Source organism: Rhipicephalus microplus, chromosome 1, assembly GCF_043290135.1.
Source record: "Rhipicephalus microplus isolate Deutch F79 chromosome 1, USDA_Rmic, whole genome shotgun sequence".
In the NCBI taxonomy this organism is placed as follows: Eukaryota; Metazoa; Arthropoda; class Arachnida; order Ixodida; family Ixodidae; genus Rhipicephalus; species Rhipicephalus microplus.
Window position 1 is genome coordinate 78,298,465 of NC_134700.1, and position 25,497 is coordinate 78,323,961.

General features: G+C 40.8%; 1 protein-coding gene and 1 long non-coding RNA gene across 4 annotated transcripts in view; one reads left to right on the plus strand and one right to left on the minus strand.

Annotated features, from left to right (window-relative positions):
- Positions 1-23,920, minus strand: part of LOC119177959 (uncharacterized) — a 43,971-nt gene extending 20,051 nt beyond the window's left edge. For 2 of the 3 annotated variants that reach the window (XM_075882029.1, XM_075882017.1), the window contains exons 1-2: positions 22,513-22,797; positions 21,423-21,569 (exon numbers count right to left, since the gene is read on the minus strand). In XM_075882029.1, coding sequence (XP_075738144.1) covers positions 21,423-21,569; positions 22,513-22,797 — 432 coding nt within the window. Of the gene's footprint in view, positions 1-21,422; positions 21,570-22,512; positions 22,798-23,791 lie in introns of those variants that run through there. The other variant, XM_075882023.1, reaches the window with a different exon arrangement.
- LOC142778195 (uncharacterized) lies at positions 3,229-24,487 on the plus strand. Its single transcript, XR_012888375.1, has 3 exons — positions 3,229-3,264; positions 6,266-6,452; positions 22,503-24,487. It is a non-coding gene; the product is annotated as an uncharacterized LOC142778195 (long non-coding RNA).
- Positions 24,488-25,497: the final 1,010 nt, after the last annotated feature.

Genomic DNA, 25,497 nt, shown 5'->3' on the forward strand with positions numbered 1-25,497 from the left:
ACATCAGAAGAGCGGACACCATGCAGTATCACGCGTTGGTTTCTATCTAACAGGTACGCTTCCAACCACTTCAGGAGGGTGTTCGGCAAGTTGAGGTAGGCCAACCTTAGTAGTAACAGGGTGTGAGATACGGTATAGAAAGCTTTCCGAAAGTCTAAGAAGATGCAGTCAACTTGCAAACCTAAGTTAATAAATGCTGCGATGTCATGGCAAAATTCTACAAGCTGAGTGTCGCAAGAAAAGCCAGCCCTGAAGCCATGTTGCGTTGGAATAATGAAGCTATTTTCTTGAAGGTGTGCCATTAAATTTGTATAAACAACATGTTCTAATGTTTTACAAGCAATGGTTGTGAGTCAAATTGGCCTGTAGTTGCACGTTCTTGTTTTTGAACCACTTTTGTGAATTGGAATAACATTTGCAGTTTTCCAGTCCGAAGGTAGAGCACCAACTTGAAGAGATATCTTAAATAACAGTATTAAGAAAGTCATTATTAAGTTGTCATTAATATAATGGTCGTATGGTTATTAAAGGAATAATTATGCTGAATGCTTTAGCTTTAACTTAAATCATAGCTCTTCAACGTGCATGTGATGTCAGGGATTTCCAAGTATTTGTGCCCATAATTTACCAATACTTCAAAATCCTTTTTTTTTTTCTGTTTGCTGGCCCCTTCAATACTGGTATATAAATGTTCGCTCCAAATGGTTGAAGTACTTTTGTTTTGACCCTGAATGTTGTGAATGTTTCTGTACATTCTGACCAACAAAGCATTTTGTAACACCTTCCGAGACAAAACTTGCTTCTCCCCTTCTAACTGTGCTTTTTCAATGTGCTTGGACATCTCTATAGAGCTAAAATTTGTGCTATTACATAACAGCAGTGCCATGCACACTCTATTACTACAGAGATGACATGGCACTGCTGAACATTATTTAAATTACGGAACTGTTAAGTAATTCATGAATGCAACTTAAAATCAGTTCTTGCGGCTTGCTGAAAGAAAAGCACTATAGGATCTGTATGGCACCCATAATATAGTGTATGTCTGCCTCAGGGTAAGGTGCACTGACTTGTGCAGTAAATCATTTCTTGTGTTTTGGAAATATAGCTGCTTTTTATGGCTAATGTTATAGGTAGTACAGAAAGTTGTGCCTAGCGTTCGAAGCAGCATTGCTTGTAGTGGCTCATGCACAGTCATGCCAAGTGGCATGACTGATTTGGAGAACTGTGTAGAGAGACGAGAACACACAGTCTCTAGCTAACAGGTGCAATCGCCACCCTTTCAGGTCAGGTGAGCTTTCTGGTTGTGTAAAATTGCGCATACACCTTTGCTGCTTACGGTTCAAAGTAAAAAGAAAAGCGCCAACCTGGGGACACAAAGGTACCAGCACTGTCTTGAAACTGAAACTTTAGTGAAAGCCTTGCTCACTATAAATGCAGATGAAACCTCCTTTTCAGAAAAAGAAAACATAATTCCATGCAATAAAGCAATATCCCAGTCATGGTACACAAGCAATAGGTGGCTGTCATGAATAACTAATTATTAATCTAGCAAATTCGAGCATTATGTAAGGTCAGTGATTTGTTTCTGTACCTTTGTTCCATAATGTCAAAAGCATCTGTTAGTGCCTTGGGATATTTAATCATTGCATTTATACAGTTTAGTGGTTTTGCTTAATTTTGTTGTGCCACAACTAGTTAAAGGTGTTTTTGTTCTTGTGAGCTGACTTGTAGACTTTGCAGATAGTAAGTAACAGATAACAGTTATACTTACTCCCTTTAAACTATTATTGTTTACATTGGCCAATTAAAGTCACAGAGAAGTAACTTGGAAATTACAGAAATGTGATTATGTGACTGATTACTTTTGTGTTACCTTCCTTCAAAATTTTATTGCCGCGACACAATAGCACTAGCTTACTCAAACTATGAACTACGGTGGTTCTCATAGTAAACAGAAGGCTGGTGGTTTGCACGGCTGCCTGGTGGTTCACTGTGACTTCTGGGATATATAGTTCAATGTAACTAGGTCATGAGAGTTTCCTAAAATTAACTAGAAGGGACTCTGGTGCTGCAATTGTTCAGGGACCATGTGAATGATGGGTAGTACATGGATTTGCCTGGTCTTTGTACCTGCAGGCTTTGAACGCACTTGTGGCCTTGTTTATTGCTGCGTTCTGGTTTTGTTTTGAACGAAAGAACGAACCATTATGAGCTTTGTGATCCTATTTGAATTGGCGAGTTTAAAACGTGAATGTGGTGAAGTGCAACTGCTGAACATTTGCTGATACTTTTTTCTTGACAAAGCAGCTTCAAGCCACCAAAGTGAAATGGAGCCCAGAAGTACAAAAATTACACAAATCCATGTACTACCCATAATTCCCATCTTCGCTGAAGCGCGGTGCGTTGCAGCTCCTATAGACTCAAGTGCCGGAGTTTCCTCTAGTCTATTTATAGGAGACTCTATCAAGTAGGGAACATTCAGCTGGAATTCTTTTTCGAAAGTGTCATTAGTCTTAGTCATTCTACCACATTTCATCGTTAAAGGGTCAGCTGCTGCACTGCACACTCTGTCGGTGCATTCGCTGTATGGAAGTGCGGTATTACTACATAGGAATTCTTTTGCTGACCACCTTGTATATTGCGCAGTGCTTTGATGCTAATGTATATATCCTCTATGAAATGTCACATTTAGCTGTTGTTGGTGGTCAGATAATTGAATTGAATTGACTCTATTTCTTCTGTTTATAACAGAAAGGAAGCAGATGCTAAAGGCCATGTGGCCTTACAAAGGCTTATGCTCCTACGACAGTTCGGCATGCAGGCCATACATAGAGCACAGGTCAATACAAAGTATACTGTACGGACATACTCTACTGAATAGTCATGAAATTAAAAGAACATGGATAAAAAAATGTGGAAAAGTGAGAATAAACATGTTATGTCTAAAAAGAAACAGTAATAAAATGTTATATAACACACTCATAGGTCATTTTATACTGATAGGGCCCAAGTCAACAACTAAAATTTGCAATTAAGACACGGAAATAGAAAATACATACAGCAGCTTTGTCAGAGAAACTCAATATTTTGTGAAATGAGCATTGTTCTAATGATTCACTCGACACTTTCATAACTTCGTCGTGAAATTCATGTATTCCATTGAGTAGTGAAGGTGTTTGGTAGCTTTGTAACTGTTTGCCATAATTTGTTCTTATTTTTGGTGTTTTCAGATAGTTTTGCCGAAAGCTGTAACGCGGGCTGGTGAGTGCATCCGTAATATAGTGTGTCCTGTTTTGTTTGATATGTTGCATTAACTTGTATTAGTACACCTGATTTGCCTTTAAAATAGAGTACATGATAAAAACAGGCTGTGTTCTGAAAGTCTGTAAAGGTCCACGATAACCCTCGAATGCCTGTAGGACTCTTTTTTGCAGCACAATCAGCTTCTTCTCATTTTTTTGTGTGATCGTGCCCCTGATTAATATGCAGTAAGTTAGTCAGGAGTAAAATAGTGCATAATACAACAAAATTTTCAACCAAGAAGGAACCAGAGGGATCAGTCTGTATAAGCAGTCAACAGTTTTACTTTATTCTGTTACAATTTTGTCTACATGTGTGCTCCAGACGAGATCTTCCTGAAACCGCACTCCTAGAAATTTTTGACATGTAACCTTCTGGATTATTCTGTCATCAAGAACAATAGTCACACTGCAGTTACGTGGTTTATTAGTCAGGGCAATTGTCATATATTTTGTTTTGGAAGTGTTCATTTGTAATTTGTTCTGTCGTAACCATGAAGAGAGTTGCTTCATATAGTACACATTTGATTCGAGATCTGGTATAGTGGCAGCTTTAAAGAAAATGTTAATATCGTCTGCGTACATAACTAATTGTAGGGACTCGGGGTGTTGCAGGTAATTTAACGTAATTCCTCCTTTACTAGATGCCCGCCGCGTCCCTCACTTTTTCATTGTGGCGGCGGTTCCTTCAGTTCGGGCAGTTCCCCAGAAATCTGTGAGCCGGCGCTCATTGCCTTACCCACTTCCGGCGGTAGCGGAAGTGCGGGGCATCTGCTAACATGAAGCTGATCAGTGACGTTGTTAATACCTCCAAGACGGTAACAAGTGTTATGGCAACCTCAGAGGCAGCATCACGTGACCTCTTTTGCAGCTGTTCGCTGCACGTGGCACTCATTGCCTTTTCGCAGAGAAAAGGAGGGAGAGAATGTGGAACCGGATTAGCGGACTATGTGGTAGGTAGTAAAAGAGGTGCTTGTTAAAGCCAAGAAAAGGCGGGGGTAGGCTCTGTAGGGACTCCCTCTCTGAGAGAACAAAGGCCTTTACAGGGTTGTTGCAGAAGTTTCAGGACAAGAAATGCCCTAGAAAACTGGTTATATCTTGATTTTGAAAAAAAAATATCTGAACTCTAAATGTTTGCTTCTCATTGATTACAATTAATTTATTACTCATAGCAGATTGTGTTCTCTTTACAGTGTAATATTCTGAGCTGTGTATTCTGGGTACTTATTTGGGGCTGTATGCATACTTCGTCTAGTGACAAGCATGAGCAGCCATAGAGGTTTTAGTACAAAATCCAATGAGTTGAAAATCTTAAAAATTAGATCATGCTGTACTGTGCCAAATTTAATTTTAATTGACATTGAATTAATTTCATTATGACAAAAGAGTTATGACCTAGACAATTTCATAAATAATATGTGATGCTTGGACTAATGCTGTAAGGCTAGCAGTCTGATGATCCTTTGTATTGTATGATTCAACAGATAAAAAAAACATAGCAAAGCAGCAGAGCTTATGGGCACTTAGTTGAGCTTGGCTGAGACATATCCGCAATGGTTTATCTTCTCTCCTCTTCCTCAATTCCCTATGTTATCGTCAGGCAATACAAGTCTTCCCTGCATATCCCTTTCCCTTCTGCTTGCTTCTCTCTGTCCTCTGGAAGGACTGTAGAATGCTTTACACTCTTCTCGTCGCCAAGTATTTCTTTTGTTATCCTTTTGCTACACTATAAGGTGCGTAGGTATGCTATGCTAGGAGCTGCTTGGCGCATAGTTTGCCATCTCTGGGACCGCTTCATGCGCGATTTTGGTCACTTGACCTGTTACTTCCATTCCCAACCTTCTCACCTTTATATGACTTATAGAGGGCACGCACGTGGCTTGCGGGCAACATTTCTAAGTTTACATTGCTTTTTACAGTGGCATTTCTCACAAGTCTCGTCCTTACCTTCTCACAAGTCTCGTCAAAAAACTGTGAGCAACAAGTAGGTGGATCATCCATCATTGTTGTCAAGTAGCGGCACAAATTGGCTGACTTTTGATGAAGAAATTTTTAAAAATCGCAAAGTATCGTGGTGCACCCTTACTTTGGTAAATACACAACACAACTAGCTGCACTGTGGTGACATTTCTTTTTTTATTTAGACACCAATCTTATGTAGTTAAATGCCAGAAGGCCACAAAGTTTTGTCACTGAGACTCGTCCGAACTTGAGTCCAACGACGTTCATTTTTCACTAGTGATGTCCCAGAGTGCATCATCCTCCATTCTATCCAATGCGTTACTGATGCAGCATTTACAGAAAGAGAAAAGTACGCCACCTAAGCGCAAAGCTCTTCCGCTTCATAAATCAGCGCACCCACGATGGCGATCCCTTGAATTGCACCCTCATGAGCCCAGAGTCTCGAGAGCTTTGATGGGATGCACTTTGCTGTTACGGGTAGTCACCTTGCAAGCAGTTCCCGAACGAATTCGGCGAGTATGTTTCCAGTTTGGGGTAGTACTGCAGTCTGTCCACGAAACAATGTTTTTTTTGTTGTTGTTGTTGCTGTAGGATGTGATGCGCTGCTTTTGGGTCCTCCAGTATCGGACGCTTTTCTCCAGTGCACTGAATTATCGTTGTGCCGCCAGTTTGCCATGTGCTTTGGCGTACTCGATAACTTTTTTCTTAAAGCCTATCGTAAGCCGCCGTCGACTACCACTCATTTTTGTACGAAATAGAAAAAAAAGAGAACAGCAGACTGACAGCAGATAACCGAGGCATACTGGCGTTGCTAAAACACTATAGGCCTTGCCTAGCCTTGTTCAGCGGCGCCGCTGCTAATGCTCACTATGGCAGTGGAGGCTTTTAAATTCAGCTGCCCATTGTTGTGCGACTTCCACATTTTTTTTCTGCCAATGCCCAGTATATAAAACGAGGGTCGACTTTTCATAGCGGGTTTTTTTTTTTTTTTTTTTTTTTAGGAATTCGACCTATATTCCAGTTTCTATGATATGAGGACCCGGTGTGCAATGTCTGGATGGCTCGTTCATCATCAGTGACGTCATCTACACCTCGGCTAGAAAAGGAGCAGTACAACCAAGGAACCCTCGAGAGCACGACAAATGGCCTGCAAGCAACATGTTCAAGTCGGCATTGCTGTTTATGCATGTTCGTTACCTCTCTACTACTGCATGTTATTGTAGGTACAATCGATTTTTGCTATTAGTGCCGTGCCCTCACACCTGTGTTGCTTGTGTCATTAATTGCTGGTTTGCTGTTTTGATACCTTTAAGTCTGGTGATGTTGACAAAAACCCAGACCAATGACAGCTGAGATGCTGGAGCAAATTTTATAAAAACAGGTAGCATCCGAAACTAAAATAGATGCTATAAGGGAAAAAATATGAGACACAAGTATTAAAATGGACAAGTTGATGGGCTATTTTAAAGTTATTGTAGAAATGAGTGAGCGAATTAGCAGGATGAAAACTAAAGTTCGGCAACAAGAACAGAAGTAATTGATTTCAAAAACAGGCTTTGACGAAGTAATGTACTTGTTTTTGGCCTACCTGACGATTCGGGTAAGAGTCAGACGTGACGGAAGCTGTTCATTAACTTTTTGATGCAAAACTGAGTATTAATTTATTTTCTATGGCAGTTTCATAATTCAGGCATTAAAAGGTTGTTTTCATTTTGCAATTTTAAATAGCAACCTTAAAATGATTCCACAATTAAATTATCTAAAGCGCACCTTTAGTGTATACTTTCATGTTCAGTCGACGTACAATTTCTCGGATCCGCAAAATTTCGTAGTTGCCTGATTTCCCGGACTCATCTGTAACACCGTCGAGTTCACCATAGAGTCAATGTATTATAAAGTCCAAAATAACGAACGATTACAGCTTTTGCCATCCAATTTTCTGAACTTTTTACTGCTAACCACGGACTCGAAGTCACTTTCAACGCCGCCATTTTAGTTGTTTTCGGACCTTTGAAACCACCGCGCCACGGCTGCTGTACCTTTGAAATCGCAATTGCTGCAATTCAGTGCACGCCAATGTGCTCCCAGCTGTAGCATTGGGCGCGTAGTGTGGCGTGGTACTGTGCAGCCTGTGCTCTGAGAGCGGGAATAGCTACGATGTTGACCTATGGTCTGCAGTCGGCATGCTTGCAGACTTTAGTAAGGCAGTTACGCGATAGACCCTCCGGAACTGTTTTCGCCACGCGAAATTTATACCGGACACCAAGACGGCCGTCTCGCCAGGAGTGAGCAGCCTGTGCGACGAACTTCCACCCGCGAATGTTGCCTTTGGCGATTCGCACATAGCCGGTGTTTCGATTACAGCTGTGACAACGCTTGAGGGCTTCGCTAACGCTGACAAAATCTTCGAGTTGCGTGCGGAATTGACCAATGACGAAATCATTTTTCAAGTTATAGAGGATTCCGACGACTCGGACATCGAAATTGAGGAGGCAGCGCCTAAACAGCCAATGAGCTCAGAGATGACACGAGCACCGACACTTGTTATCAGTGTACAGTGACAGCATTACGTTAACCTAAATTAAGGCAGACATCATTACAGGCCAGGGAAATGCCAAGCAAACGGGAATAAGCGACTTTTTTTTTTTTTTTACGCTAAAGTGTTTACAAGTGCGGTAGTGCCAACTACATTGGAATATCTTTCTTTCTTTTGGCTCTTCTCAGTGCCATCTAATCGATGCTTTTGCTGAATTGCAATGAGAATTCTGTACTCCTGCCAAGACCCACTCAGTCAGCGAAAAATGCCCATTAAAAAGTGTGTTTTCGCTTGCATTCGTTTCTCCAGACTGCCCAATTTTCTGGTCGTTTTCGCGGTCCCTTGAGGGTCTGGGAAAACATGTGTCGACTGTGTGTCGCGATTTCTTCACATGCCACAGAAGCGAGAGCCTTGCAATGAAAAACTTGCTTCAGAGCTATGCACCATGTTGTGTGCCCTGTCTGGAGCACGCAAACAACAAATAAACAAAATACTACATACTCGCAATAATTAAAACTCTGATAATTCATACTTTTGGTTAATTCAAACAAAATTCAATATTTTGGTTGTTTTAATGTATTTAAAAGCCTCCTAATTCAAACTCCATCACTCGATTAATTCATACTTTTTGCAGTTTCACACCAGAAAATATCTGCTGCTTTCCCACTACTATTTAAAAATTTGCATGCTTATATAACTCTAACAGCCTAAAAATGAAAAATAAGCACCTGAGGCCTTTAAGGAAAAATGCTTTACAAGTAAACAAATGTTTGGAACGAAGCACATACCTATAGCGATGAGGCAGTTGGCAATTCACGATTTCTTTAAAAAGGTCTGATCAGCAGTAAATGGCCAATAAAATTGTGGACTTTACATCTCTGCTTTCTGTTTTCTGTTTTTTGTGTGTAGTTAGGGCTTGAAAACACTTCAAAAATTTTTTTAATTTGGTAAAATCAGTGTCTAATCATAATGTGTGGTGTCACCTCACCCAGAGTCAAATATCTGAAAAGTTCTGATAATTCAAACTTTCTGATAATTAAAACGAAATTCAGAGGTCCCTTTGAGTTTGAATTAATGAGAGTCGGCTGTACTGAAGATGCAACTTGCGTCAGCGAGACGAGAAAGAATGAAGAAGTGAGCACCTTTGCACCGCCATCAGCTACAAAACAGTTGGTTCTAACATAAAATTACTGCTAGATTTTTCACGCTGAAAGGTAAGTTCACCGTGAGTGCATGGCAGCTAGCATATGAGGTGGCACGCTAGACTTGTGCGAATAGTGCATTTTAGGTTCTAAGTGAATTCGATACGAATAGCGGTTTTGTTCGAATAATTTCGAATCAAACTCCCATAGTATATATGACATATACAGAAAAATGGGCATATTTGTCATGACGTAACTAACCTTATTATAATATTTTTAAAAATTAAAATGGGATATCTATGCAAATGCCCCTTTTTTTTTTCGCTCTAAGAAAGTCTAAACAACTTTGAGTAGTTGCAGGATTTGACTTTTAGCAGGATGTGAGTCATAACCCGTAAAATACATAACATTTCAAAATTTATTATACTTAGAGCATAAAAACCATCATAACAAGCTTTTAAGCATTATTAAGCAAATCAATTTTAGAGGGGTGGAAGCAGGCTTTAGTCTTTTGGAGCAGCTTTGGGAGCAGGAATAATGTGGTTTTGGAGCAGCTTTGGAGCACCAAAAGGTGTGTTTTGGAGCATCAAAATTAAGATTTGGAGCAGATTTGTTGGGTCACGCATCGCTGTTAATTAGAATTTTTGCTTTCTCATAAAACCAAATGATTTCAGTGTTTTTTACTAAGCATTCAATGCTGATCAAGTGACAAGACTTACCCTAAATAGATATATATATTAAACCTTCTCGTAATCTAAAGAAGGCTGTACTGTAGATTACGAGAAGGCGTTTGATTCAGTAGAAATATCAGCCGTCATTCAGACACTGCGGAATCAGGGCATAGATGAAGCATATATAAACATTCTGGAAGAAATCTACAGGGGATCAACTGCTACCATAGTGCTTCATAAAGAAAGCAACAGAATACCAATCAAGAAGGGTGTAAGGCAGGGGGACACAATCTCCCCAATGCTATTTACCGCGTGCTTACAGGAGGTTTTCAGAAGCCTAGAATGGGAACAGTTAGGGATAAGAGTTAATGGAGAATACCTTAGTAACCTGCGCTTCGCCGATGACATTGCATTGCTGAGTAACTCAGGGGACGAATTGCAACTCATGATTACGGAGTTAGACAAGGAGAGCAGAAAGGTGGATCTTAAAATTAATCTGCAGAAAACGAAAGTAATGTACAACAACCTCGGAAAGGAGCAGCGCTTCGAGATAGGTAATAGTGCACTTGAAGTTGTAAAAGACTATGTCTACTTAGGGCAGGTAATAACCGCAGAGCCTAACCACGAGATTGAAGTAACTAGAAGAATAAGAATGGGGTGGAGTACATTCGGCAAGCACTCTCAAGTTATGACTGGTAGATTGCCACTATCCCTCAAGAGGAAGGTATATAACAGCTGTATCTTGCCGGTACTTAGCTACGGAGCAGAAACCTGGAGACTTACAAAGAGGGTTCAGCTTAAATTGAGGACGACGCAGCGAGCAATGGAAAGAAAAATGGTAGGTGTAACCTTAAGAGACAAGAAGAGAGCAGAGTGGATTAGGGAACAAACGGGGGTTAAGGATATCATAGTTGAAATAAAGAAGAGGAAATGGACATGGGCCGGGCATGTAGCGCGTAGACAGGATAACCGCTGGTCATTAAGGGTAACTAACTGGATTCCCAGAGAAGGGAAGCGGGTTAGGGGGAGACAGAAGGTTAGGTGGGCAGACGAGATTAAGAAGTTTGCGGGTATAAATTGGCAGCAGCAAGCACAGGACCGGGTTAACTGGCGGAACATGGGAGAGGCCTTTGTCCTGCAGTGGACGTAGTCAGGCTGATGATGATGATGATCATTAAACCTTACAACATCAAAGCTGAAAACACAGCAACTAAAAAAAAACATAAGCGGCGCCGTGAACAGCTACTCAGACAAATAAAAAAATTTAATGTTAAAACGTGGCAATGTTCAAAATGTAATTAAAACACCACATCTAACATGAACAGCAACTCAATTGAACTAATATAATAAATAATATAACTTGATAAAAAATATAACATAACATGAACTAATATAATAAAAGTTATTGTCATACTAAACCATTAGGTCTCTTTAAAAAATAAATGTAAAAAAAAACTTATCTTCCGGTCGTCGAAGTGCCACAGCCGACATGAGAAGCGCGAAAAAATTTAGATGGGCTTGTCGCGTCACTGCGAGGCAATTAAGCTTTTTTTTTATTAGGATAGGACCTACATGGGCACTCAACGGGTTTTCGTCATCGCCGCCATGTTCCACGTAAACTAAAGGTTGGTAACATTTCCCACGCATCATACGTTCTACCCACGCGTAAAATTGCGCAAGATGGGGTGGTGAGCACTGCTCAAGCGGAGATTAAAGAAGGCGATACTATTCTACCGCGTGTTAGACCTGCCCTCAAATGCTCAAGCAGAGATGAAACACGCCACATGTCTTGAACCAGCATTAAAAAATACGCAGTGGAAAGAGTTGGGGAGGTCGGCCGCTCTAGCAGCAGCTGTGAACTTTGATTCTGAGGGCGTGGTTGTGATAACCTGGCGCACGCACTATCCACAAGCATCAGCGCGCGGCTCCTAACGGAAAGAGATCATGCGCTAAGAGCATTTCTCCCTGGAGTGTCCGTACGTATTTTCTTATACCAGTGTTTTGTAGAGTGTCGAGATGTCCGATCAATAAGCGTTAGCTTTCAGCCTTCGCATTGTCACGAGGTTGTGAGGTTGATGAAGGCACCAGCCGCTGTTTTTATGAGTGAATCTTATTCGGTCGAACCTGTGCCCGGAAAACGAAATGTCACTCTACAAGCAATGCAAGCTGTTGTAGACTGATAGCAGTAAACCAAAGCGTCGACCATCAATAATCTGCCAAGGAGCAACGTGCGTCGGCATTTATACACGTGCCATCGAAGATTCCCACGTTATCTCTAGGTGTTGAGTAAGTTCCAGAACAAACTCTAATGTACGTGGGGTGTGCGTAATCTCATTAGGGGGTTCTAAGATTATCTAGGTTGTTCCCAGTTATTCGGGAGCGGTTTACGCAAGGCAGCGTTACACACGTAATGAAGCCTTAGAAAAAATAGAAAGAAGCACGTGCGGCATCATCGTTACAATTTTACAAAATCTTGCTATTGCAGTCACTTCACCGGTGAAACTTATTATTATTATTATTTTTCAGTTTATATGGTTTGGCTTACAGCTTTGCTGGTAAAACATACATATATAGTCGCATAATGAGGTAAGCACACAGGCGCCACCTTAACAAGATTCATGCATGAATTGAAATACAACGTGACCGTACTAATTTGATTTGCGTAGCCCACGAGTATTGCTCGGACAATGATAAAACTCGACTAAATTTGGCGTTGCACACGCAAATTGCCGTTTAGGTACAGCAGGTCATATTGGCGCAGCACTTCCACTCCTGATTTTAGTGTAATATTTTCATTTAAAGGGGCCCTGCTACACTTTTTCAAGTAGCCATAGAATGTATTCACTGAAGAAGTTTATTGCCTCTTGAATTCACTGCTACAAAAATTATTAGAATCCGTCCAGTAGTAAGCGGAGTTGCAAAGATGTTGCCCGCTGCAAGTGCATTCTTTTCGTCCCGACTAAATTCTGGAAGCTAAGCAGGGAGGAATGGCGCTAGGAAAGAAAAAACGTCGCTCTTGCTTTTTGGGCTTGTGGAGTCATTTGCCGAGAGAAGGGAGCCATCTTTAGCTGACTTTGAGAATTATCTGTCATATGCAGGGCGCGTGCTGCCCTATAATACTTGGCTAGGGTGTCCTCTGTAGCCCCCTACTACCGATCCGCAGCGTTTTCTGACAATGCTCAAAAGGTGTTGCAGGCCCCTTTAAATTTCAAGGGGGGGCTTCGCGGCAGAAGGAATTTCTCCTGGATTGGTAATTTCACAGTTTATCACCCTTACTCTGCAGTGAAGCCACCTTCACAGTCGATATATTCGGATTAATGAGTACTGATTTGTTCCTTGCGAATACCTCAAATTCGTCAATAAATTAAATTTGGATCGAATGCGAACACACTACTGTTCGGTCATTCAAAGCATTCGAATATTCGCACGAGCCTACAACACAAATTCTGCAACTTGCTTGCTTGAAGGTTTTTGCTGGGTCGTGAATTGGCAACGTTAGGCAGTAAAGGATTCAAAGTCAAATCTGTTCACCGAATGCACTGGCTCAGCAAGCAAAAACCTAACAGCTCAAGAACAGTCATCGTGAATTTTCATGATCACCGTAAAAAGAAAAGTGTACTAAAAAAACTGTGGAAAGTTGAAAGGGACTATCATTAGTCTCAGCAATGGTTACACGCAAGGAACCGTTTAAATGCTAGGAAAAAGTTATGTCAAAGCTGCTAAACAAAAGGGCAAAGGGAGCAAAAGTGAAGTTAATTCATTACAAGCTTAAAGTGAAAGTGAGTTCTATCAGTGGGATCTGAAACAAAAAATGTTCATAGTCAGTGCAAGCAACTAAAATATAAAAAGGAAAGTAACCATGGCTCTGGAACTTCCGCTCATCGTAGCTCAAGAGTGTCAGAATTGATAGACAGAAGTTTCATAAAAACATCTGGGACGGCGCATTCATAGCTGAGAATAATTTTACTGAATGCACGAAGCATTGTAAATAATGTAACAGATTTATAATTCTTTCTGATTACATAAATTCTCCATGTTGTATTGTTAACAGTGATGGTTGAATACTATATTGCATAATTGTATTATATTATAAGGATCTTCCGATGGGACAGGGACGCTCGAGGTAGTGATGTAGCGGTGATAATTAAGGGGGCAGACTGGTGTTTGGGACTGAAAAGTGACAAAAAAACGAATTTTTTAAAGTTAGCATATTTGGTTTCTGCAAGTATTTTTCTATCTCTACGCAAATTTTCACCCACCAGGAAGTGATAATTTTTTGTAATGACATTCTGACTGTCCCGATTCTTGGTGCTAGCACAATACAGAATCTGCAAAAAGAAAAATGGAAAACCTACTTTGGGGCTTTATAATTTGCCACCACCTGTGTCTGAACCTCTACTACCAATTTATGAGTACTTTTATGAGCATTGCAAAACATGCAAACCGTAATTGGCATTTTCTGAAGAAACTGGGTGTTAACAGCTTTTTTTTTTTCATTTTCTCAGAAAATCGAATTTACCACTGTTAAATTTTGAGGCCTTGATATCTCTGCAGCTAGGGCAGGCACAAATAATTATTTTCCAATAGGAACCTGTAAGTGTATAGAATGCAAGTATGGGAGCAGAATTTAGAGCAAAAGCCCTTTTAATTAAATATTCATCAAAATTGTGACACAATTAAAACTGCTTTTGAAAGTGGAAAGTTTATTTTACTGTAAATTAATCAGGAAAGGGTGAAAAAACAAAAAACTCTTGCATACTTTTAATCTCTAGTCATTAGTCTATGTTGCCATATCTTAAATATCACTTTTAATTAAGCACTTCTTTTTTCTATAGTGGTCTTAACCAATAGAAGTGAACTTACATTTTCTCAGGAGCAGAAAAAGTAATTACCGTATTTACTTGCATAATCCCCACACTTGTTTTGGCGGAAAACCGATGCAAAGTCGGGGGGTTCGGGAATTACGCGGGAAAAACTTTCCACGACAACGTTGACAGCGAAAAAGAAAACAAAATGGCCGCAAATCGGGATTCTCATACCAGCAACTAACAGCAAGCTTTGACAACTACTAATTAAAACTTACCTCAACAATAAAAGCACAGGTTCAACACAAGGCAAGATTTATTTGAGACACAAAAAAGTGCAAGCAAATAGTCGAGAGTAAGAATACCATATGCAAAGCCTGTGGGCGTTGCAAGCATAGCGGTAGCGTTCGTCGCTACCGCAGCAGCAATAACAACACATTGCCACTTGGCAGAAACAGTATGGTGCAAGGTGAATTACGTTAATTATACACATCTTATTGGGCCATTTACAGACCACCTGAAAGTCTGCCCAAGTTTTTAGAAGAAATAAATATGTTGTTGTTTGATCATGTAAATGAAAGCACAGGGCTGATAATGGCTGGTGACTTTAATTTACTGCATATGAATTGGGTAAGCTTTTCAACTGGTCATGTAGAAACCGGTAGTGCTGACAAAAGAATGGTTGCGGTTGACTGGTTTGTTGATACTGACTTTCGAGCGAAGCGTTACGTATATGCTCATATCAAAAATTACGGTCGTGCTAATAATATGACAATTTAGAATTTTTTAGAAATCTCGCTTGACGAATTTGAGAATGCATCAAAACATGTGTCCGTTGAACAGCTCTGGATACTTTCTAAAGACATTGAAAGGTACTGTTGAGACTACAAAAGCAGACCGTGTGGTAGGCCATGTGGCAGAACACTTGCTTGCCATGCAAACGACCTGGTTTCGATCTTCTCTCGGACCCAGAATTTCTTATAATTTATTTTTATTTGCATCTTTTCGAATTTTTCAGTCACGCACAAGGTGATGATTTTTCACTCACAGCCAGCAGTGCAGACACTGCTGCGGGAATTTCTGCGAAACGAGTTCTTTAACGCTATTGTATTAAAAAAAGAATGCTGACATGATTAACTGAAATGTGCACCTGCGGGAAATAAAATATTTTCACTGCAACATAGTAGTGACATGTGAGCAGCATTTCACCTGCTCCTCCTGCGTCTGCACATCATGGTGCGACCATTCACCCATTCTTCCTCAAAAGCTAGGATCTTCATCTTGCACATGCTTTTGTCACAGTAACATGTTGTATGAGACTCCATACCTGCACTTACGGAAGCGTGATGAAGATTCTTTAGAAGTTTTCCACTGCAAAATCGTCAAGCGAGCCTTAGATCCCCCGATCACTACTTCCAATACAAAACTTCTTGCCTTGAAAGTGGTAAGCACCTACCGGGAGCTCCGGTGGCACACCTAACAGACCTAACAGATGCACCGGCGTGGTGCCGACCCCGTCATGCGACTTCTACATCGCATTGGGCATGAATGCCACACAGAAAAGCAGGTACGAGTACCCGAACATCGGAAATACGCAAGAAACATGCAATGTGCTGCCCACCCGACTGTTGCGGTGAAGCGTGTCTTGTGTTTTGCAGGCGCACATTTCGGTTGATCACGACATCTTTTTCTTTAGGGCCCTGGTCAGCATGCTTCTATTGCAGGTATTTTGTCTGGCGGTGTTGGCAGCCGGTGTGTACGCCAGTGTTGTCAGTGTACACTTCCCTGGTCACAGCTAAATGTGGTGATTTCCAGAATGCTCAATAGATGGCGCGTCGCCCCCATCCAGGTCATCAGGGAGCCTTTGTGTGCGCGCTGGAGGAGGAGGCGCGGCACGCACATGAAGGCTTCCTACAAGGCGTCTTTTTTTGATGGCCTGCATGCTCGCATCCTCACGAGTTTGTCCTTTTTTTTTCTTATGGTTTCATAGGCATGGCAGCACGTGACAAGTTCCTAGAGTGAGTGTTACACACATCTACCAATATCCCCTCAAGCTCCCTGACCTGCCTGCTTTCAACCCCATTGAAGAATGCCTGGTAGCTTCATGTCTGCCGTTTACAAGTGTTGATCATTTGATTGACGGCAGCAGCCAGTATGGCATAAAGGGGCAGGTGGTTAACCTGCCGATAAGCGTGGCTAACACTGTGCAGTGCCGCCCGCGGAGTGTGCTCGACAACGCTGCCTTTCGACATACTGTACACATCATGCGCCGGATCGTTGACGAACCTTACTACAGAAAGGGTTCCACCAAGAAACGCCTGGTGCACCTCTGAGCAAGCTCCTTTAACATTGTCACTTTGTTCATATGGCGGTGTTTTTTCTTTCTTTCTTCTTTTTATGCTGGAAGTAGCGAGGCTGGTGTGCTTTAGCTGCCACTCATTAGTATCGCTACGTTACATTGTCTTGTAGCTTTTAAGAACCGGCGTTCCCGCAGATTTGCGATGTATTGGGATAAGGAATTCGCACATGGCACCCAAAGTTTTCAAATGAACCAAACTAGCGCTGACCACCACTTCAAAATATCCTCTCAGACTTGCATTGCAAAGCGCGCGACCACTTCGAATACACCATTCAAAATAACAGAGTTTTAATTGATGAGATTTTAATGGATGTTCGTTCAAGATCAGAATACGCTAGCACTGTGTGGAACCCACATCAAAAGGTCTTAAAAAAATAAACTGGAACACATTCAGAGATTGTCAGATCGCTTTATTGGTTTGGTTTGGTTTGGTTTGGTTTGGTTTGCTTTTATTCAAGGCAAAATTGAACAAGATTGCCTTGGGGGACGCGACTAAAGACTAAGTAAAAGCCTGACTTAATCGTACCACCCTGGCAGCAAAGCAGAAACATACCGCAAGTACAGTACTCAGAAAAATACAACATCACGTGTTATCTTACACGGGTACCATAGTCAAACAGGAACTGCCAGAAGTGTGAATAAAAGAATAGAAATATAAACAGTCCTTATTCGAGTGGTGGCAAATACAAACAAATGCATGTTTGCTATCAAATAAATTAACAAGAAACATCTTGACTAGGAAATCGAGTTGCTCTACAAGACAAATTAGAGTATAATAAACAACAAGCAAAGGAACAATAATGAACAGGGTGCAACGAATACAAAAACATCATCAAATACAAATTTCAAAAATCAAGAAAAGCATCGCTTTCATCCACTAGGAACTCTTTCGTTATTTTTTTAAATGATCTAGCTGAAATTTCGTCTTCCAGTAAATGTAATATAGTTGGGTGTTTGTTTAGAATGTTTGGAATTTGTGACGCTAATCGTTGGTCACCGTAGTTCGTGCGTGATCTATATTTGTATATTAGGCTCTTTCTCAGCTGGTATGGTGTTTGTTTCACATAATATGTGTCCAAGAATAGCTTATGTCTGTATAACAGTTTTATAGGCAATACTTTGTACATTATAAAGTATGGTCGAGCACTTTCGTAAAGGGGAGTGTTAGATATAGCACGTATAGCACGCTTTTGTAATATCAACGGAGAATTAAGGTTCGTGGTGGTCGTTGTTAGCCACACCAAGGAGCAGTATGTTAGTCGTGAATGTACTAGTACGTAGTAAATTTGCAGCTTGACATTTGATGGGACGTAGTATCTCAGTCTATTTAAAATGCCGATTCTCCTGGAAAGATCTTTTTTTATCGCGTCAATGTGAGGAGACCAAGAAAGTTGTTCTTGGAATAGAACTCCAAGAAATTTTATTGTTGTTGTGCGCTGAATCTCGGTGCTCTGGAAGTAAATTGGAGTGCATGGTATGTGAGCTACTCCTTTAGGCTTGAAAAACATGTACTTTGTTTTAGCGATATTCAATTGAAGTTCATTAGCATTTAACCATGAATTTAGTTTCTCCATCCAAATGTTAGCTTCCTTATATAGTTCACATACGTTTGAACCTGCGAAAAATACATTTGTATCATCAGCATACAATATTATTTTCTTGTGTCCATCGATATTTACGATATCATTAATGAACAGCAGGAATAGGATTGGTCCAAGAATAGATCCCTGGGGGACACCATACTTAATGTGTTCAACTTGAGAGTGTGTATTATTTACAATGGTATATTGTTTTCTAGACGAGAGATAACTTTGTATTAATTGAGCTGTGGTACCCCGAATGCCATAATACGGTAGTTTTCGTAAAAGTAGATCGTGTTGTATACTGTCGAATGCCTTTCTAAAATCCAGAAATATTCCTAGTGTAAAGACTTTGTTTTCAATGTTGTTTAGAATGTATTCTTTGATGCTGAGTAGAGCCGACTCAGCAGACTTGTTTTTGCAAAATCCATACTGGTCTTTTGCTATTATATTGTTTGCGTTTAGAAAGCCCGTAATCCTCTTATATATAACTCGTTCAGCCATTTTTGCGAACACAGAGAGTACAGATATAGGCCTGTAATTGTTAAGCTCATCAAATGACCCACCTTTATGGATGGCAGTTACTTTCGCAAGTTTCATTTGATCGGGAAAAACACCTGAAGATAGCATCAAGTTATAAATGTGCGTTAGTGGTGTAGCAATAATGTGAACTTCTAGCCTTTAAAGGCTTTGGCTTAATCTCATCTGGGCCGCAAGCACAGTTATCTTTTAATGACGTCATTAGCTTTACCACTTCTTGTTGATCAGTAGGAAATAGGAATACACTAGACGGGTAATTTGATGCTATATAGTTCTCGCAACACGTTTCCGTGCTGTCTGTTGTAAACTCACCGACTGTTAAAAAGTATTTGTTAAAGGTGTGAGCAATCTCTAATTTACTCTTGCCCAGTTTTTCAAATTTTATTCGTCTGGATATCTCCTTTTTGTTAATGAGCTGATTTATTGTGTCCCACAGCAGGCGCGCGTCTCCTGAATGAGTGGTAAATTTACTAATGTATTCCGTCTTGGCTATCTTCAAATCTTTGTTCAGTGTATTACGAAATTTTTTGCAATTACGTAAATCGTTTTCGTCTCTGGAAGATAGGAAAACTTGAAAAAGGTTGTTTTTGACTTTAATTCTGTTGTATAGTTCCACTGTCACCCATGGTTTTCTGCATTTTCTGTGTTTTTTGCAGGGCTTAAGAGGGAAGCACGCGTCATTTAAAGATGTCAAGTGTTTTAAAAATATGTTGTATGATTTATTAGGATCTATTTCTTCTATAACCGTGCTCCAGTCAATTCCAGAGATAAGGTTCTCAAAAAGTTTAATGTTGCGGCTAGAATAACTCCTAAAGAGCATTTCATCCTTACTTTGATTACACGACTGCCTGGTAGGAAGCAGTATGTTAGAAAATGGTCGCTAATGCCGGTAGTAATTGCGCCTGCTTTGACATCAGTAGTATCGAAACTTGTAATACATAGGTCTAACGTTGTTTCCGATGTGGCGGTTATTCTTGTTGGGGTGCTAATTACATTCATACAACCATATGCTTCGATTATTTCATTTAGGCATACGTATCTGCAGTTATCTAGCGACACAATGATGTTAAAGTCACCTACCAAGACAGTCTGTAAGCGAGAATCTAGAGATCTCTCCAGTGATTTCTCAATGAAATTCAAAAAGCTTTCTATTGAACCAGTAGGAGATAAATTATAGAAAATAACACATTAGAACATTCCAACATTATAGACTCATAGCTATCACCTACAACCTTAAACTCGGCAACAATTCTATATGAGAGGTTTGCACGGACATACACACAGACGCCACCACCATGCTTTCGTAATCGGTATGCAGATATGCACTCATAACCATCAATCAAAATACAATCATCATCTGATGACAGCCATGTCTCAGTAAAGCAAATTATATCAAAATTCTTTCTTAAACATCTGGCATTTAAATGAAAAACTGAAAGCGCAGAGCCGCTTCTTAAGGTTGGAAGATCGCGTAGGAATTCGGATGGTGAGTACGACATCTTGGGACTGGATCACCCGAGAAATACACAACTGTTACCACTCTTCATGATAAACGTATCATGTCCTCGCTTCCCCGAATGACCACTGCTCTTTCGCCATTCGCTCGCCTCACTGGCACCTTACCGTTGGCATGCCACACGAATGCAAAACCCGTTTTCCTAGCCCATTCTTTGATCATAGTGAGCAGTTTTCGCGCCTGTCGAGTCATGTTCTCACAAATGTATGTGTTACTCATTTCGCTTTTGAGCTGTCGCCGCTTTGAGAGCCAGTTGTCCCTTGTTTCCTGATTCATGAAGCGCACAATAATGCCACGAGTCTTGCCTGGCTTAGCGGGTAGCCGATGGATGGTTTCAAGATCACTGCGGGTAAGGGAGGGAAGTGATATTTGTTTCGCAATTTCATTCACTTTTGCCACAAGATCCTCACCATCAGTTTCCCTAATGCCATGTATTTCTAGGTTCATGCGTCGGCTACGATATTCTAGCTTGTCTAAATCTTGTGCCATCAAAGCCACATCTTTATCTACCTTGCTTTTCTCTAGCTTATCAACTCTCTTCGACAAACCTTTCGTAGCTGTTTCTTGGGCGTGCAGTCGTTCACTGAATTCATCAAATTTGTTCGACAGAAGCTGCACAGCTGTTTCCATTGATTTAAGCTTGCTTGGCAAAGCTAGGAGTGCATCAATCTTAAGTTCAAGTGAGTGGAGTTGCTGCGCTACTATGCTATCAGTTGACACCCCTTCCACATCAGTCTCAGATTTCTGGCCGCCAGTCTTGCACTTATCGCACTTCCATGTTTTTTTCCCCGTTTTTTGCACGCTTCTTCAGAAACGCCTGAGCATGCACCTAGGTGGAATGCGAATTTACATTCTGAACAAGCCAGAAGCGGGCGTCCGTCTTCTGGTCCAAGACGACATGAACAACGTAATTTTGGCATGTCACTGCAGTTTCACACTATAACTACACACCAACACTTGGCAGCAGCGGCGGAGAGCAGAACAATGGCATAAAAAGATATTCACCAACCTGAAAAATATGGAGCGAAATCTTAGGCGTGTGCTCACTGGTCGTGCCGCTGCTGCCAAATGATGGTTCACACCCCTCGTAGAAAATTCGTTGGCCATGTCCGAGTAGCGTCGCTGTGCTCCAAATATCGAGGAACAGATTCTGTAACTGAAATGTTGGAAGTATATAAATTAAAACCAATAAGATTCAGAAGGCAGAAGCAGAGATTGAAAATGCTTTTTCATATCTTACATGCAGGGTTAAAAATAAACTATAATTATTTGATGTGCTCTTAGGTTTCCAAGAACAACACTCGGTACATTCATACAACCAATAAACATTCGAACTGATTTATTCCTTTTTTCCTTCTTTTCTATTGGTATTAGAATGGGGAATGAATTAATAAATGATGTGGAAGAAAAAAGTACTTGTTGTTCTTGACAGGCATTTTGTTTCAAACGTATAGATTATTGGTGTTCATGTATCTGTTTTCTTCCATAAGAGATAAATATTATGTTGCAAATGTTATGGATGAAAAAGCATGTAACTGTGTTTCTCATACAAGTGTGCGATATCTTAAGAGTTTATCTTACAAATACTTGTCAAATATTTATTCTTGTGCATCTCAATCCTTCACCCTCGCTGTAATGACCCTCGAATAAGGGTTAACAGTATGATTAAATTGATAAATAAATTTTGAGCCTCTCTTATCTTTCTCACTACCTTGGTGAACTTGCGCCACTCCCATAACATGTACACCTGCCCGCCGCTGTAGTTTCTTGCAACGCTGTGAAAATTAGCACCCTACAGCAACCTCGTTGTTAAAGAAATTTCTTTGATTTGCAGTATGTAGTTGCAACATATCTGTGCTAGAGCTTACCTTATTTCTCTAAGCGTCTATTTTTTTTAATTCTTGAAAGTTTTTTTTAACGCTTCAATTCATTTTCATTCTTTTTAAAGGTGTTCGGTTGTCATTATGCTTAGCAAAATCTGATATTACTCATCTCACCATCCAAAAAGTGTACCAGCATCATTACAATTACAATTTTTTCCTTTGGCAATGCTAGAAAAGCTGTTTTTTGTTTTAATTTCAACATGCAGATGTGTGTACCTGGTTGTTGCCGAAGCACGTTGGATATTTCTCCTTCAGCAGTTGAGAGGCCGCACGGTAGCAGTCTCGAGTTTGTGAGCTGTGCAGGACAACAGCCACTGGTACTGCGCCCGCCTTAGTGGCCGTGAGGAGCACAGTTGCTGTATTACCCTCGGTGTCACAGGAGGATGTGGAGTCAACAAATATGACATCCTGTGCAGACTCGAGCCTCTGGGCGCGCTGCATAATTGGCGTCACAACAACTGCCACCCAGCTGTCTTTGGACATAGTTGTGAAAACGCTCATGCGTGCATATTGACAGTAAAGAGTGTTTGCTTTAGAACTGCTTGACCAGAATTAGCTTCCAATCTTTTTTGGCAGTGTGCCGACTGCAGATGCCAAGAGTAAAAATGGAACGCTGCGTACAAATTTAAACTGATTCAATAGCTAACAGTGTAACCAAAAGTGCTGTGCAGTAAATGTAAATTGTGATGAAAAAGCTGGTCCAAGTTATCGTCTATGTTGGACACTGTGGTAATTGAGCAACGTACAAAAACAGACAGGAAAAAAAAATGCCCCAGAAGTGATAGTTACGTAAGATAATGTACAGCACTGGCATCCTAGAAACAAAAAGAAAAAATGCTACACCAACAGCAACATTCATCATACAGTAATGTGCTGTGTCAGGAGCTAATAGTCTGGCAAAGCACATTAATCTTTTTTGGCTACTGTGCATTGTACTAAAGAAATTGAGAATGTACTAGTATTTGAACATGCTTCTTGTGTGCTTGGTTACGTATACCGTGAGCTAACTGGTGAGCCTGTGAGAATGGAGCCTACGCTACTTGAGTGGAGCTAATGCATCTATCTCTGCCTCACAGTAGTCAAGACAGCCTTGGCATTACTTTCAGTTTTCACAGTGCAGGTGCAAGTGAAGGAGCCGGTTGAGGCTACAGATTTGTGCTGCAGTCAACTGGAAAATTTTCTGACATGTCATACATCAAATTGTGTGGTTTTATTTTCAGTGTGTTGTTCTCATGCATGATATTTTCAAACGTGACTCTCAATGTCTGCATTGCTAAAAATTGACATCTCGGATGTGCCTTCTGATAGAGAGAAATTGAATTGCAAAAGTGCGTGCATACTTTATGAAAAAGCAACTTAAGTGACCAGAGTACACTGTAATCTGTATATGTCAGTGCAACACTTATAAGAAAAATGGGAATGCTAGTGCTTTTTGTTTAGAAACACTGGCATTCTTATAGTAATTGGTCAGTGAACTTCTCATGAGCAAGCTTACCAGCAGCTGCATATGTGGCTGCCTTCTGCAGCTTTGCCACAGATAGGATTTCCAGGTGGTCCATATTTGTCGACTCTCCACTCTTCGTGCCACCAGTAAACGGTCCTCTTTAGGGGGTTCATGCTGCCATTTGCGAGCAGGAGGGGGCCATCAGGTTGTGAGCCAAGCACAGCCTCGTGGTGTCTTATGGCTTCTACAGGCGCCATGTTGCATCAAAATAGTGTGTGTGCGTGTGAATGTCTCCTTAGTATTTGAGCTGGCACGGAGCATCCTGAGAGCATCTGCCGATTGTGTGCTGTGGTTGTGGCCTTCAGACAGTCTAATTATTGCCTGCAGAGGGACAGCTCTGCGTAAAAATTAGTCTTTTTTTTGTGTGTGTTCAGATTCAATTTTTTTAAATTTTGAAGTCTAATTCGGCAGCACACTTCGTGTTTTGTTGTGATGCACTAAGTTTATTTCTGTCGTTATGTTGGCAACGCCACACCTTGTGAAAGATCATCCTGAAATAACAATAAGCAGCCCTTCTTTAGTAAGCCATGTTCAGCAATTTGTTGGGTATGTTTTATACTCTATTATTGCAAATACACACGACACACTGATGCCGAAGCTTTGTATTTGCCAACATTAGTATGATTACTCTAGTTCCATTCAGCATACTTTCAGGCAACCGTTAATAAACTGGGAAACATTGATTTATCAATGGAGTTGTTGGAATGTTGCATAAAACTCTATACGAACCTGTCCATATTTCGTATCCATATCATGCAAAGCCTTTTCTTCTGATGCCTTTTTCTTTTTTATTTAGTATTATTTGAAGAACTTTTGATGCACTTACACGGTAGCATCTTAAAATGGATATAATCAAATGTTGTTGCCTGTGATGATCACTTAGATTTCTTTAGTGACATGTCACGTCGTTTGTCATGAGCTTAAAATTCTGAGCGACAAAATTTAACTTGAGGAGCAGGTTTCGCAACTGTACATTTGAAGCACACTGCGTACATAAATTGTGCTGAACAAAGACATAGAAGACTGCCATGGAAAAGTCAGGAAAAAAATCCTTGCTATATATGCAAATGTTCACAATAAAGGCTGGCAGATGACACTAAACATGCTCCTGATGGCAACTCCACTCGATTTTGCAGGGCATTTTGCTTGAACATTCATTACAAATTGTTTTATGAACTTGCCCATCAAATAACTCGCGCAGGACAGACTGGGCCGACACTGTCGAGCTGTTTTTACGTCGCGAGCGCGTGAAGAGTGGCACCCCAGTCTCCGCGATAACGTCACTTGCGAAAGGGCGCCACTCAAAGATCTCGGGGCGAATAGTTCCCTGGGATGACATCATGCACGAGAGGGTTCCACTTTGAAAAACCCTGGGCGAAAAGGTATAGATAAGTAGATGGGTATTTGTGCGTGCATTAAGCAGAAAATTGGGCATGTCTTACTTGGTGCACTTGCTTTCGTTCTTTTGAACAATCCATGATGTGTTGGTGGCAGCGCAGTATCTTTGCATTCATTCTTCTGCACCGGCCCCGTTCTGGATGTCAAGCCTGAGTACCTTCACGTCTTGCGTAGATGCGTCGATATCGTGCACCCAATGCGTGGCATTGCATTTCAAGTCTGGCTCGCATAACTTTAAAGGACGTGCTGCTGGCGTTACAATGCCATAATCGATAGGTGCTGAAGAGCACTCGTCTTCG